The 16,413-nt window shown below is 44.5% G+C and overlaps 1 protein-coding gene across 1 annotated transcript in view; it reads left to right on the top strand.

Moving 5' to 3' along the window:
- Oseg4 (intraflagellar transport protein Oseg4) overlaps positions 1 to 16,413 on the top strand; it is a 77,750-nt gene that overhangs the window by 16,019 nt on the left and 45,318 nt on the right. The window contains exons 11-13 of the mRNA XM_075886967.1: positions 1,390 to 1,482; positions 9,287 to 9,379; positions 12,773 to 12,972. Coding sequence (XP_075743082.1) covers positions 1,390 to 1,482; positions 9,287 to 9,379; positions 12,773 to 12,972 — 386 coding nt within the window. The remainder of the gene's footprint in view (positions 1 to 1,389; positions 1,483 to 9,286; positions 9,380 to 12,772; positions 12,973 to 16,413) is intronic.

The following is a 16,413-nucleotide window of genomic DNA, read 5'->3' as shown; positions in this document are numbered from 1 at the left end:
CTGAAATTCTCAATATTCATAGGCAGTTCCATCGTAAACCTTACTGCTGTGTGCCTCTTCCCGAGCGGCAATTCCAAAGTTTTTTTACTGGCTTGTTTTGAAGCATTAGTGCCGTAACGGGGGGATTTCGCACTGCGGTGCTGGTCATTTGTGGCGCATGCCAGGCTCGATCTTAATTTGCTTGAAAATGTCAAATGTGATCCTGTTGCCATTATTGAAAGCACATGCATCATCAAACAAGGCGAATTTGATGTTTTACAGGCTCACATGCGTGTTCTTGAGCGTGAACAATGAATGTATCGCTTTATGCCTTAGGTCGGCACACAAATGTGGAGCTCACTCATGAAATACGTTTTGTCCCTCAGACTCGCACTCCCCGAAATTTTCCTCAAGCGAATTCACTCACATTCACACTCACTAAAAATTTTCTCAGCCAGACTCGCTCAGTCTGATACTCACCGGAATATCACTCACTTGAACTCACTGAGACTGAGGCTCATGGCTTGACCTTGAACTCACTGAGACTGACCCCCGTATTCTAGAACGACCCTTCACTCAACGCTTCACCTTCACTTGAAAAAGCCGATGGGAGTGCCGTCTCTAAGCACGGCAAGTCACTGCATATCAGCTATATCCTGCTGCAATTCTCGAGTAGCGCAGCGTCATTTTGAGCCGAGCTGTGGCGCAGTGCTCAACTCCGTCAAGTGAAGGGTGAAAGTCAAGTCGAGGAGCATTTGTGAATATGGTGGTGAGGCTCATGGCTTGAGCTCACTGAGGCTGAGCCTCATGGCTTAACCTTGAACTCACTGAGACTCAGACTTGTGGCTTGGTCTGAATCTGAGTGAGTCAACTCCCGAGTGAGTTTGCCGGCCTATGTTCTGTGCATTCACGTAGTAAGAAGTTCATCACTTATGATTAAAAATGAGGTGTTGGCTATGGTTTTAAAGCATTTCGACATTTATGCACTTGATATGATTGCTAAATAACCAACAAAATACTACATATTAAGCTAATCTTTTGATTCACACGAAACTGGCACTTTCAGTTTCGGTTTCGTAGGTGATGGGTGGTCTAACATTTTTCTTGTATCTTTTGAAATAAACTCTGTAGGTGGAAGATTTATGCAGCAAAATGATGGGCAATGTATTCTGCATTTCACATAACAAAAAAATGACATTTAGAGGAAAAATTCGCTTTTTTAACCTGGCCTTACATCTTAATGAAGACATTGATCTTGCATGTTGCATAAGACTGTAGTATAATTTTAAACTTGATCGTATCACTTTTTTTTTTCCTAATTACTAGACTTGTCTGCAAGAGTTTTGAGTTATAGACTATAGTACTAATAAAATTGCTTAATGATAAAAAAATTGTTTTTCCTATTACCAGTGGTGTTTTCTGGCAAACACTGTGGCCTATGCATTCAACAAGGCAGACCGCATTGAAAGCACAGTGATCTTCTGGAACACAAACACAAATGAGGTAAGGACGAGAAATGCTTAACATTTTAATCAAGTTTGCTGCAGTGAGACTGTAGTATTAGTGCACATGTGGACCCTTCATAAAAGATCACTGTGATTAGTCATGCTAAAATGCAACATCTAGCGTCGAAGGGAATAATATTATGCCTTATCATCTGCACATGCTGGGTCACACGTAAGTTCTTATAGTGTTCAGCTAGGACTTGTAAATAGGTGTGGGGAAACCCATAAGTTTTTGCGTTCAACTGTGACTTTGAAAGGTATAATTGACAGTCACGCACAGTGATGCTACCGCTGTGCCAATTGCACCAAACTGCGCCAAGGTGCCCTGGCTGATACAATCTGCTACATTTCCTCAAAATTTATTGAATCTACACCAAACCTGCGCCAAAGGGTATTTTGCGGCTTTCAGAAATACCGTATTTACTCGATTCTACCACGCCCTCGATTGTAACGTGCACCCGATTTCCACCGCGGAAAAAAAAAAAAACGTAAGACATCGATTGCAACGCGCACCCATTTTTCTCGCTGGCCCGCACGATCACACCACTCGAAAAAACGACTCCTTTCGGGAGCGTCTTCCAATTAAATATGAGGTACGGGCGAAGCTTGTGCCCATCTGACGTGTAACAGAGCATTGCCGTCACTGTAGTTTTACCGTGAACCGTTGTCAGCACGCGAACTTGCTTCGCCCCCTTCTTCTCGACGGTTGTGATGCCAGGCATGTCGAAGTAAAGAGGCGTCTGATCGGCATTCCCGATTTGCCCAAGCAGGTAGCCGTTGTTGCGCCGCAAGTTTAGGACGAACCTCTGAAAACTGTGAAGCTTTTCATCGTACTCCTCCGCAAAACTTTTCGCGTATGCATGTTCCCTTTCGGAGGGAAAAGCCTTTCCTCTTCATAAAGTTAGTTAGCCAGTACCTGCTCGTTTTAAACTGGCTCTGCATTAGACCTTTTTCTAAGACTAATTGCATAGCCCGCACTTGGAGCAGTTCTGTCGTCACGGGCCGCTGTGCCGCTCGCTGCTCAAGCACATACTCGCCGAGCAGCTCTCTAATTTGCGGAAACCGACCCTGCTGTGGTCCACTGAAGCCTTTGCGTGAAGCTTTGCTGTGGACAATCTTCTGCTTTTGTTTTCGCCGGTCCCGCACGCACGTTTCGGAAACTCCGAACGACCGCGATGCGGCCCGATTTCCGTCCGTTTCTGCACACGCGATGACTTTTCTTTTAAAAGCGGCATCGTGGTGCACTCGAGTTTTTGGAGTCGGCCCTTCCACGCCGTCGATGCTAATGCACTACTAGATGACGAACTCCTCAACACGTACGAAGTGCCACACATGGGCAACACATAGGCAGAAATGGCCGACGCGCCATGCCGACGCACGTAGGGGGCGGCCATTTTAGATTTGCCGATGGCAATAGATTGACCGTAATTTTTTTGTTCATACTCGATTCTAACGCGCATGCGATTTATGAACTCGCTTAACCGGAAAAAAGGTGCGCGTTAGATTCGAGTAATTACGGTAAAAGTAACTACTTGCAGTTCTTCTATTAAAAGTAAAGTTGCGGTGGACCCTGCGTATGACGCGATCCGAGCCAAGCTAAAGTAAGTAAAAAGTCGCTGCTACAATACAGTAAATGTCTGTTTTCACAGACTACCTAGGGAGTACGAAATCATCCGAAAAGGTGAATTCATGTTTTTATCCCGCTCAAGCAGTCAGATCACCACATCCACAGCTTAAATAGTGTCAGTGCCTTCCAGTACACCTAACAGGCATTTTGGTGCATGGCCAGGTTCTCGTAAACGCATTCAGGATTTGCTGTAAATCCTGTAATCACGTGCCAACTACCCGTTGCAAAACTTCATCACATGATGGGTGCTGCCAATACTAACAAAGCGTGGGTTAAATTATGACTGTCACGGATGGAGCATTTGGAAACGATGTCTTGGCAAACAAAGACAGCAAAGTGCACGACTCTTTCCAATTGTTAGGACTTCCCTGGTGCGTGTGTGTCAGTTGACGATGCGAAATCTTCGCCGTCGAGCAGCGTTTGCTGTCACATGAGGCCGATCGTTTCCGGTTGTGTGCAGCACATTGCAAACTCAGCTGGTGCAGTTACAAGTGGGGCGCTTGCTGTGCTGTACGGTCGCTTTTGTCATAAATGTCTTCTTGATGCTCACTCCATTCCTGACAGCACACGGCGATGACAACCTGCTTTTGTTAGTGAAGCAGTGTTGCAGCCAATTTTGGAATTCACAAATTAAAGAAACTTTCTGCTTGATGGTCATGTGCCAAATACAGTGACTCTTTTTGTGCATGGGATGAGTTTCCTAGGCAATGCTTACTCTTGTACTGATACAGTAACTGCCCCTCATCCGAAAATGTTTACTCTGAAACGTTCATTTAAAAGATTCAAAACACCCTACACAGTTTCTGATGGCCTCAAGCTGCAGTGAAAGAAGCATGTGGTCAACAAACAAAATGACAAGCTATATGTGTCTTCTTTTATTGCTATTGATAAAACACAGAGGTGCCATCACAGACATTTGTGATATTTTTTTATTCGAATATACAAGCTAATCTATGATGATCATGTCACCTTTAGTCACTTTATAACAAGTTACTATGGTTCTATATTTCACCACTGGCTTTATCTGCTAGGTCAGGTAAGATGTGGGTGATATTTATAGTTCTGTGCTTTTTATATTTTAAAGACGATAGTCTTTCCTGGGGACCTTCAATGCCAAAATTTTAGTCTGTCTGTCTGTACATTTGTCTGTTTGTCCAAGGTAACTATTTTTTTAAAGGCATCAAATGGTACCTCAGACAGCCGACCCTATCCGCAGTGCCCACCAATATTGCTTAAGTTTCAGCGTTCATACTTGTGCGATTGCCAATTAAAAGGCAAATATTGCACATATCTGAGGCACCATAAAAGCATGTCGATGTTTTGTATGTGTGCCATTATACTAGAGGAGGCACACACAAGTAATTCTAAGGACCGTAGAGTTTATCACGTTGTGCTGACAGTGCAACCCGATGCTCAAAAAAGCAAGCATTTCCGACACTTTGCTAAGACGACACGGTGGTGGCACCTGCCCGTCGCTTAGGGTTCTACTCCTTATCGTTTCCGAGACAGGTGCGCAGCTCCCTCCACGGGTGCTCACGCCTTCCTTAATTTCGAAGATAACTGCCAGATGGGGCTCGTGTCTAATGTGCCTCGATGCACTCATTCGCCTTCGCTGCATGTATCGATACTCTCTAACTGCAAGCTTCCATAATACAATGAACCCATTTTCTCGTGCAGAACATCAAAAACATTTTGTTCGCTCCCTCCACACGCAAGACTATCGTCTTTCGATGACATTTGCGGTGAAACATGCAGATACGGGGCCAATTTTTTATTATGATTGAATAATGTGCAGAAAATTGTGCTGTCATGAGCAGTACGTATCTTAAAATTGATTCTTCTGGCACCTGCTCCAAGGGCTAGTTTTGCTGCTTTAAAATGTATTTGTGCCTGCTCCAATATCTGCTCCAAAAGAACCTAAGCCAATTGATCACTGCGCCAATTTCAATCTTTATGGGTAGGCTTGTGCGAATATTCGAATGTTTTGAATATTTGAACGAATAGTAGAGTACAGTCGCCGACCGGTAAATCAGACACCGATAATTCGGACATGCTCGGTAATTCGGACAGTCGCGCGGCACCGCCGATGGTCCAATAGAAGTAAGGTGTAAAGACGACCAATTTTTCAGACAGCTGCCAGGTCTAAATTCGATAATTCGGACCCTGCCCGACTGTCGCGCACGCCGGATCGGCAGCCATTATCTCCTCCGGCACTCAAACCATACAAAGTATGGCCTCAGAGATCAAAACGAAAGCTAATTGGTAATCTATGAGCCTTTATTTCGATCGCAACTTTATGCCTCAGAGATTTGTACTTGAAAATGCCGATCTTGGAGGCACGGCTCAACTTTGGGGGATTGTATCGACATCGCGATCATCCTACATTCCGGTTCCTGTATACCCTCGCCACCCTCGCTGTGCGGCGCGGCTGTGCGTCCATCGCCGCCATTCTGTCAAATGTGTGTGCGGTACAGCGTTTTGCTCAATTCTGCGCGCGTTCATATTTATTTTGAGACTTGCTTTATTTTACGTCCAGCTGTCTCACAAGATCTGAAGTGAAATGGCACTAACGGTGCCCTCACAGCCAGCGCCGAAGGCCGCGCCGACGAAACGTGGTAGATATACAACACTAACCATGGCAAAGAAAGTAGCCATCATTCAGCAAGTGCTCAGTGGTCGTCCGCAAGTTGAAGTTGCTCGAGAGTTCAACATTTTGAAGCAAACCATATCGGACTAGATGAAGAATAAGGACAAGATTTTAGGCGTGACGGAGACATCATCCGGAAGTGAACAAAAGAGGGTGCGCCAAGGTGTTCATCCGCAGTTGTAAGAAGCGTTGAGCATTTGGCTTAACGCTACCATCGCTCAACGGGTTCCCGTTTCCAGCCAACTCTTCAAGCAAAAGGCCGAGACATTGGCACTTCACCTTGGCATTGATGGATTTAAGTTCAGCGATGGCTGGCTCCGAAACTTTAAAAAGCGATACGACCTCGCTTTCAAAAAAATGTGCGGTGAGAGCGGTGGCGTGGATAGCACACTGGTAGCGAACTACCGCGGTGGAAAGTTGGTGAAGCTGCTTCGGTGCTACTCGGCTGATGACACCTTCAATCTCGATGAAATCGGGCTTTTTTATAAGCTACACTACCGGAGAAGACACTCACTTGTTCTGGAGAACCTTGCAACGGAGGTAAACTCGGCAAGGAACGAGTCGCCGTCGTTGTCGGCTGCAACGCTTCTGGCACGAAAAAGCTCCTGCTGCTGGTAATCGGGAAATCGAAAAACCCTCGATGTTTTAAGGGAAAAAAATCTGCCTGTCTGGTACGAAGCCAATACGAAGGCGTGGGTCACGCAGAAGCTGTTCGCAGAGCATGTCGGAAAATTGGATTGAAAGTTTGAATTGCAAAAGCGCAAGGTCCTTTTGTTCATAGATAACTGTACTGCCCCTGCGCGGATCAGCTGTCTGAAAGCCTTCGAACTAGAATACCTGCCACCGAATACGACCAGTATTCTGCAACCTATAGACCAAGGTATCATTAAGAATTTGAAGGTGCTGTATCGTTCACGCATGCTACAGCGCGTGTTGCTCTGCTTAGAGAGCCAGATAAATTACAACGTTGATTTGATGTCAGCCGTGAGCATGCTTGCTGATGCCTGGAAGGCAGTGTCGGCAGGCACGATCAGCAACTGTTTCCGGCACGCAGGATTTACGTTGTGTAGTGAGCCCGACACCGCCAACACTGCAGCCGCAGAGCCCGACAATGCAACTGAAGAGCCGAACCTGCCGCACAGCGCATCGGACACAGGTGCGGACGTTATCGACGACCTGCGAGGCTGCGGTGTGCCGATTCTTGACACTGTTACGTTTGAAGACTTTGCGAACGTCGACAGTGCAGTGCCGTCGTGTGCCGAATTGAATGACGACAATGTAATTGAACAGGTTCTGCAACCGTCAAACAGCGGTTCTGACTATGACGATGATGTCGCGCCGTCTGCTCCGGAGCCGTCGCATGCGGACCTGTCTCGAGCCCTCGCTGTTCTTTCGTCGTCGTACAGCGATCGTATCACACTGGCGGACATACAGGCGGACTTGCGTGCACATAAGCATAAGTGCATGCAGCAACACATTAATGACTTTTTCGGCCACCGGTAGACTGAAGTGTCGATAAAAGTATTTTTTTTTCTGACGCATTCGTTTTTTCGGACTTTCAATAATTCGGACTTATTTGCATTCCCCTTGAAGTCCGAATGATCGGTCGTCGACTGTATTTGAATTTGCTTCGATTCGAATTCAAATTATCGAATAGGTCGAAGTATTCGACATGAACAAATGGGTGTATACTAAAGTGCATGTAACTGCCTGTAAAGGTGGTTTCACTGCAGTATTGTAGTGCTAAGCCTTGAAAACATCTGTGCAAGGGAAATTTGCTTTGCCTTGAAGCCCCACTTCAAATTTAAAGGGGCCCTGCAACACTTCTCGAGCATGGTCAGCAAACACTAAAACACTGCCGATCGGTATTTGAGGCTACCGAAAACACGTGAGCTAAACATTATAGCGCAGCATGTGACCTGGAATCCACAATAAATTCTAAAAGTCAGATAAAAATTGCTCTCTTCTCTTGGCAAATGGCGCCAAAATGTCAGAAAGCGCTCGTCACTGCCATTGTACCAGCCATAGGCTGATTTGAGCATGGGGCGCTCGGTCGTTACTAGGGCCACTGCAGGTGGCCCCGACATGTTCAGGCATACGTGCGCAATTGCATTGAAAAGCCACATATTCAAAGAAAAATAAGAGAGAGAAAGAGTGCTCAGGGTCACAACACGCACGTGACGTTTTTTCTTTCCCTATGCCATCTCTCCCGGCTTTGCTTCAAGCGCTTTCGTAAAGACGAGAAGGAGAATGCAATTGCAGCATGTGTCAAATCTTTGCAACTCCACGCATACAGGACAGATTCTAAAAATTGTTGCGGCGGTTAATTCACAAGGTAATAAGCTTCTTTAGTGAATCCATTTCTTGAGAAACTGTAGCAGGGTCCCTTCAAATGAACATTTTATCCTCAAATCAGTTGATCATTTTTTAAGCTTAAAAGCTTGTTTTGCCGACTTATACACTCTAGGTGTAATGAATAATGTTACATATTTTACAGGTTATCACTTGCATCCTACCGAAAGTCAAATCCTGAGACTCTAAAATTTGTTTCGACTTCCTTTGAATGGAAAAAAATAAAGAAAACATAGAGGCCTTGTTTAAAAAAAATATTGTGCAGATTAGTTAGGTTATGATAAATATGCCATTTTTCTTTATATTTTATATATTCTAATCGAATTCGATTAGAAATTATTCGACCAAAATCACTATTCGCTTCGAACATAGAGTTCACTATTTGCACAAGCCTATTTATTGGGGCTCAATAGAAATCAAAGATGCCCTGTAAAAAGCAGACAAATTTTTCAAAAGGGCCATGACACCCAGTTTTATATCATATTGTATGTTGGTTAATTCTTGTGCGTTCATGAATAAGCTGATGAAATTTTAGTGTACTTGGTCAAGCACTTAATTTATAATCGAGTATATTTATAAACACCCAAGTGTCCTTAGATATGGGCAGCACTAACAAGATGTGACATAACAAGCTTGCTGTGTCTTCATTTAGGCGAACGATTTTGTTCTGCAGTCATCTGGTCGGAAAAGCGAGATATTATATAGCTATATAGCTATCTTCAGTTTGGCACTGAAATAGAATGATTTGCTGCAGCTGAAACTCCGGCAGAAGAGGACGGCTCTGTTCAATGCTGCACGTCATCACTCAAGCCATGGTGAAATGGCTGTTGCCTGCGGTGGGCGACCCACTTTTTATATATGTATAGGCACAATAAACCACTTAGTACTATTTTTTGCTGAAAACCACAAATTGTTGGATATCCGTGTCATGGTCTTTTTAACTATAAATAGTTTGATAGTTCTTTAGGTGCTATCCATGTGGATGTAGATCTCTGGTCTCAACCAGAGATAGCGTGTTAGTTGCACGAAATGTATTCCTTACTTGCGACGAGTCTTCTATTCATGTGCTTCAAGGAGAATTGCCATTTGAGTTCTCTGGCTGGTTCGAAGCAGTTTTATAGCAGCGATTTTCGGCCCTGTGTGCTTGTTCTTATCGTGACTGTGTTCTGTTCACAGAAATATGTAAAGTACATGAAGAACCTGCAGAAGATGTGTGCCATGGGTGAATTCTGCACGATTGCCACACGTGAGGATGGAAACACTCTGAAGGTCAGCTCAATTTGTTCCCCCACCATTTTTTTTTGCTCGCGTATATCATGCCCTCTAATTATGCTTATATGAAAGTACAGTATAAAATCTCATTAACCTGTACTTAGTTAACTCAAACTTACTGATACCCCGGTCCCAGCTCAGCCCTGTGTATTTCTAAGGGGGAAAGCTTTCGGTGATTTGAATGTGTTGACATCAACAGTGGTTTAATTCGAACTGGGAGCACCTAGTTTTCATCACTCCTCAAAGAAGTTGGTGCAGAGTGATTGTAATGTGTTTCAAAACCAAATCATACCAAATTTATCAGAGGTGCAAAACAACAGAATGGCAGCGTTTCTCAGCAGATGAGAATTCGGACACTGCGCTGGAGCTTTTGGGCAAGCTGTAAGCGATGCTCGTAAAGTCGCGACAGAACGCGAGCACATGCGAATCACTGATTACTTTTAGTTTTTGTTGTGTTTACTCTGCCATGTAAATAAATGTGTTTGAAAACATTAATAGCTTCGTATGTTTCAATCTTAAGGCTCGCTTCCCACATGAATGATTGTGTTCGCTGATACATCTCCATGACCTCATTTAGAAAATCAGCTGTCACAAACGTTTGTAGCACCTAGTTCGCGATGATGAGTCTAGTGGTGGCTTCTTTGGGTTGCGCCCACGCAGTGTGGTGTGACGTCCATTCATTCTAGCGTGCCCCCACTAATTTGAATTACACTTCATCTGAACAGTCTTACGGTCATGGTCAAGTTCGTAAATTAACGAGCTTCTACTGTAGTTTGTCTTACGAAAAATAACTTACAAACCAGTTAATCTGCGCCAAGGAGCCAAAATTTAAAAAGGCTAGCAAATTAACTTTTACGGCATCATATTTTATTGGCTTGGGTGAACATTAGATTGAATATTATTACGATAGTTGACATTTGCTTCCACACAAGTGTTGGTTTTCGAAGTATTTGAAACAAATGAATTGACATGTAAACCCACTTGAATAGGTGGTTTCATGGCAGTGCAGGCTTTGCTGCCAGGAAACCGCCTTGTCAGGTACACCTACAATTTCGGGAAGTCATGATTTAAGGGAAGCTTGCTTATTATACACATTACGAATGATTTTCTTCTTGAAGGCTTAGTGTTGGCTATCTTTATAGGCTGTGGTAACATTTAAAATGCGCCCAGTTTTATCATCTAACTCGCAGCCCCAGTGGCAACAGATCAGAGAAAAATTAAATAATTGGTGCATTAAGCAATGATGTACAGGTATTTGCTTAAATAACGTGGACATTTAAATAATAAAAATGAAAATAAACAGAATTCATAGATAAAACAGTTTCCCTTTTAGCTAGTAAAGAACCAACCTCTTTAAAATTTATCCACATCTGGCACTTGTACCAATGTGTTATGCAAATCAACTAGTCAAACTGTTCACTCTTATTCAGGTAGATATTATCGTTATTAGGCATCCTCAGACAGAGAGCAGCTGGTAGAGGCCTAGGAGACATTGTCCTTAAGGGGGGAGACTACTATCAGATACCAACATTTTTGTTTATTTAGATATCTCAATAAAATTTTCAGAATAGACTAATAGCAAAAGCATTAGAACAACTTCAAAATTTCGTGAAGCTATGTTCACTGGTTCTCCAGTAGTGGAAGTATGTCTCAATAGTGCACATGGTTCTCTTATTCCAGGCCTAGAGAACTTTCAAAAGATGCTGGAACTGTGAAATTAACAATGATAATTCTCAGACTCATACCATAGGGGGTAACAGAGCTCTCTTTTTGAATTTTCTTACTTAAAAGTTTTAGCACAGCATCAAATTTAGTGGTGATTGGCATATTATTAATCAAGTTTTTATTTGGTATCATAAATAACAGATACAATATATTGAAAAAATGGGCTTGTCTCCCCCTTAAAAATTTATTCACGTACATAATAAAAAAGACCTATGAAAATAGGATTAGTCGTTTTCCAGATATGGCTGGAACAAGCAGCCTCGCTAGCTAAAAATATTTATTTTGAGAAAACGACATTTGGAAGTTTTGGGCACATATGCAAATCTTAAACAACCCTGCCGCATAACTGGAGGTGTCCTTTGGCACTCTTTTTCTTCGCCGCCTTTCCGTCTTCTCCAAGGATATCTCCTTAGCCTTCTTCAAGCGCAGTGAATCTTGCTTGGCTGTCCATTCAATAGCCAGGTCGCACTCCATTGCCTGAAATTTTTGCTCTGTCGCTGGCATAGCGCCAAGTTCTCTTTGAACAGCAGCACGTTGTTGATCCACCGCCTTTTTCTCTTCGCACGTCAGAAAACGTGTTCGCAAGTGCACAGCTGATGACGCGATCGCACTCTCGGGAGACTGATGAAAGGCTGTGGAAGCCCCTGTCGATGAGCGCGAGACACCAGGCACACTTACAACATCAAATTTTTGCTCCTGTGGAGCAGGAGTCCTGTGTCTAGGCATGTCGGTGGAACCACACTCTTGCGTAGATGAAGAAGCTGCTCCACATGTACTGTCTGCGCGATCATCGTCGGCCCACGTGCGAGCAGAGAGCCTTGCCATGCGAACAACCTTAATGAATCGCTTTTTTGCACCGAACACTTGTTGCATCTTCCTTTTCATTGGAGACATCGCGAGCGAATGCAACAACTGTCTCGTAATGATAGTTGAAAATCTTCTCATGAAGACATTTGAAGATCGTTTCGTAACGTAAAAACGGTTGAAACGTGGAGAGTATGCGAACGGCTGCATTGATAGACGATAGTGAGCAAAACGCCAGGGACGGAGGAGCAGCAGACGACGGAGAGCCGCATTATGTGCAAGAGTACTACGTCATCGCGCACTGCAGCCAATCGCAGTTGTAGGGTTCCTCTCGTCCTTGAGAACCGCTCGCATCGCCCATCCCGACAGTGCGTTTCTGCCACGGGAAACTTTAAAGCTCTCGCGAGCCCTCCAATCATGAGCAGTTTGCTCCTCACTTGCGCTGCCGTCGTCGCTGCTGGTGGCAAGAATTCATAAACAAAACAACACCAAAATGGCGGAGCTCCGTCAAACGGTCGAGAAACTGTGATTGCGCCAAGTTGGGCTGTTTTGAGCGCTCCCGTGTCGTTCGAGGGCTGCGGGGGCTTTGTAAACTTTATTGCAAACAGTTTCGCGATGAGTTAGACGTTGATATTTACAGAAAAGGTAGTGTATGATACGCACTGCCCGAATATGTGGTTTTCCAAAAGTCGGCTTTTTCGCGATTTTTCTATTTCAAAGCCCGCGTCCCTTCTTAATGAAATAGGAAGGCCAGTTGGCATTCAAACGCCACTAACACCATTTGTATTAAGCATATTTAAAGCCTCTCGTGTTTTGGCTTTTGGGCCGCAATCCTAATTTGAAAACTCCTTTCATTTTCAGTTTGCTCTGATTGTGTGCAACTCCATAGGGACACCAGTGGACAGCACAACGACAGAAGTAGAGCCCCTGCACCTGTCTATGACTGAATCGCATGTGTTTGCCGCATCCAAGGATCAGATCTTTGTGTGGCGCTTTCAGACGCCCAGGGGACGCACCGTACTCGAACTCTCCGGACAGCGAAGCAAGCCTGTGCACGAGAGGTGTGTGTGTGGACTCAAACACTGCTGACATACCTCTTACGTGTGCTATTGCTGACCATTTTCAGAATGAAAATGCTTTGTTGCCTCTAACTCTACCTAGAGCGTTCAGAACGCTCTTGCTACAGCTATGCACTGCCAAGTGTCTTGGGGGAAAGCTTAATTGGTCTATTTAAAGATTAAGGTAATTGTGACTGTATTAGTAAATTACTGATTTGCAATACCAACAATTCGTTTCAAAACTTCCCTTGTAGAAGTTTAAGTGGTTGTATAAGCACAGAGCTTTGAAAAATCTACACAACTGTAGCCTTCTCTAGAATGTTGTTGTCGGCCAGCATTGGGGCTGTGCTCCTCATCTTTCTAGTGTTTGTTGGCGTGTGGAATGGCCTTCTGAATGCGCATCCTATGACCACCGCAACATCTCTTTCGCATCAAATTGCTGCAAAGTCAGAGTTTTTTCGATACCTACTGTCCTTCATGTTGGCTTTATCTGTTGTTTCATGGAGGTTTTTTATTTATACCACTGCAAAATATGTAAATGAAGACTTTATAGAATGTGTTCTCTTTTTACATATGTTTTGTACTGCTGGTACAACACACTTAGTAGTTGAGATGTGGGCAAATTATTTGTGTGTGAGTGCTTAATTCTGTGGATAAGACACTCATTTTCACAGCGTGGGACCCTAGATTTGAATTGAAGCAACATAAAAAAATATGTTATTTACATTTTGTTTGTTTACATCAACTATTCTTGCATGGCAGAGGTAAACACACAGTTTTGACCATGAGTAGGCATATAAATGCTTATACATTTATAACACTCTGCATATTGCACAAAAACACCTTGGTAAGCCAGAGAAGTGAAAAGAAACCAATATATATAAATGCAAGATCTCCCCACTGTGATGTAACAGATTCTGGCATTGCCTCCTTAGGTCTAGTAGCCTTTTTTTCTTGTACACTCTATTCTAAAAGAACGAAAGAGAAAAATGGGCAAGTTCTCTGTAACTTACACCATTCTACGGCAGTCACACAAGCTTGAATCACAATGTGTTTCCATATTGTGATTCTTTATGTCACTTGTAAATTTTGCCTATTATTATGAAAATAAATCAGATTAAGCTTTTAAAGGCTACTTTATTCGTTTAAACTGATTTAATATTTTTCTTTAGTGTGCTTTAAAATTTAACATTGGCAAAATAGTTATGTATAACAAGAACATGTTTGCAACCAATGCTATCTTGGCAAAGCTGCTGGGTTGGTAAATATTAACAGAATTTTCCTATTAGTCTGGGGCACTTATGCTGCGGAAACCACTCAATTGTTTTACACTATCTCTAGCTGCAATCCTCATTCTTTTCAGCAGTCTGGGTTCTGCATTACTTTTGGCGAGCAGTAATGGTAGCGTCTTTTTCTTAGTCGTGGTATCAAAACATTGTAGCGCCCTCGTTCGGGCGGCGCGCAAACCGGAGAGCGCGCGATGGCGACAGAAGAAAATAAAGAAGGCGCTAGGCCGTGGCACGTGAAGCCACGGCTCACGTTCCTGGCTGGCATCGGTTATCGTTCAGGCGTGTCTTTCTTTCGCTCCTGTGGCATAAGCCTACAAGTGGTGACCTTGGACGAAGACAATGACTGACTCGAATGCACCCTCAACCGAACAAGCCTCACGTCCGCAGGACGTCTCGGCCGTGCAACTGCGTCTCCCATCTTTCTGGCCACAGGACCCGCAAGTTTGGTTTCATCAGGTCGAGGCGCAATTCTCCCTGTACCGCATCGCCTCGGAAACGACACGCTACTACCACGTAGCCTCCGTCCTTCCTCCTGACGTTGCCAGTGAGCTCTCCGACGTCCTCTCCAACCCCTCGGACACTACGCCATATTGTCACGACGTCAAAACAGAGGTCTTGCCGTAGAGACTGAGACACCAGAAGCAGGTTGATCTTTTTAATTTGAACGCGCAAGCGAGTTCTTCTTCTTCGTCCAATTCTTAGTCCTTCGTGGCACATGCACAACTGTCATCGTCTTTCTTGGGAAAGCACGTGACATTTGCCTCCCTCCGAAAGAAGCATCGTCCCGATGCGCAACTTAAATGCTCTACCAGGCGTATGAAGTGGTCGTACGAAAACGGTAACCGGGAGCTAATTAATTCGATAAATACGGTTTCATACGCACGACGTGCACGACTTCGGGCAAATGCGTTGGGCGCTTAGAACTACAATTAGTGTCGGGAACGACTTCGTAGTTCACGTCATTCAAGCGTCGCGTGACGCTGTACGGACCAAAGTACCGCCTTAGCAGTTTCTCACACAGTCCACGTTGACGTATCAAAATCCAGACCCACACTTTGTCGCCTGGTGAGTAGCTAACAAACTTGTGTCGGGTGTCGTAGCGTTGTACATCTTGATGTTGCTGATGACAGATGCGCACGCGCGCCAGCTGTCTGGCTTCTTCGGCACGCTGAGTGAATTCTTCGGCGTCTACATGGATGTCGTCACACTCATGCGGCAACATGGCGTCCAATGTCGTCGTGACTTCGCGACCATAGATCAGACTGAACGGTGTCATTCCAGTGGTTTCTTGTCGAGCGGTGTTATAAGCAAAGGTCACGTACGGCAATATCTGATGCCAGTTTTTATGTTCCGTGTCAACGTACATACTGATCATGTCTGTGAGGGTCCTATTGAGGCGCTCCGTCAGTCCGTTTGTCTGCGGATGGTATGCAGTTGTTCTCCGGTGAGCTGTACCGCTGAGTCTGAGAACCGACTCCAAAAGCTCTGCGGTAAAGGCAGATCCTCTGTCTGTGATCACTGTTGTCGGAGCGCCATGCCGAAGGACGATGTTTTTGATGAAAAACTGAGCGGCTTCTGCTGCTGTGCCACGCTGCATAGCTTTAGTCTCCGCATAACGGGACAGGTAATCAGTGACCACAATAATCAATCTGTTCCCTGTTGTGGAAGTTGGAAAGGGACCCAGGAAATCCATTCCAATCTGGGTGAACGGCTTTTCTGGTGCTTCGACTGGATGTAAAAGACCGGCTGGCTTGCTGGGAGGCGATTTGCGTCTTTGGCAGTCGGTGCACGTTCGCACGTGATGGTTAACAGCAGCAGGTAACTTTGGCCAGTAGTACTTGCATCGTAGTCGGCACAATGTTCGGGTGTAGCCTAGATGACCAGAAGTTGCTTCATCATGGCACGCTTCCATAATTTCTTTCCGAAGAGAGGCAGGCACGACGAGCAAGTGCGGGTTATCGGTTGGTGAGAAGTTTTTCTTATAGAGAACATTGTTTCGCAAGCAAAAAGATGGCAGTCCTCTAGCAAATAACCGCGGCACGTCTTTACGTCGTCCTTCTAAATATTCAATGAGTGGTAACAGCTCAGGGTCACTGCGCTGTTCTCGTGCAATAGTGGCCGTGTTGACAACTCCCAAGAATGCCGCGTCGATGTT

This window comes from Rhipicephalus microplus, chromosome 2 (assembly GCF_043290135.1).
Source record: "Rhipicephalus microplus isolate Deutch F79 chromosome 2, USDA_Rmic, whole genome shotgun sequence".
NCBI lineage: Eukaryota > Metazoa > Arthropoda > Arachnida > Ixodida > Ixodidae > Rhipicephalus > Rhipicephalus microplus.
This window is presented reverse-complemented; position numbering and strand designations above follow the sequence as displayed.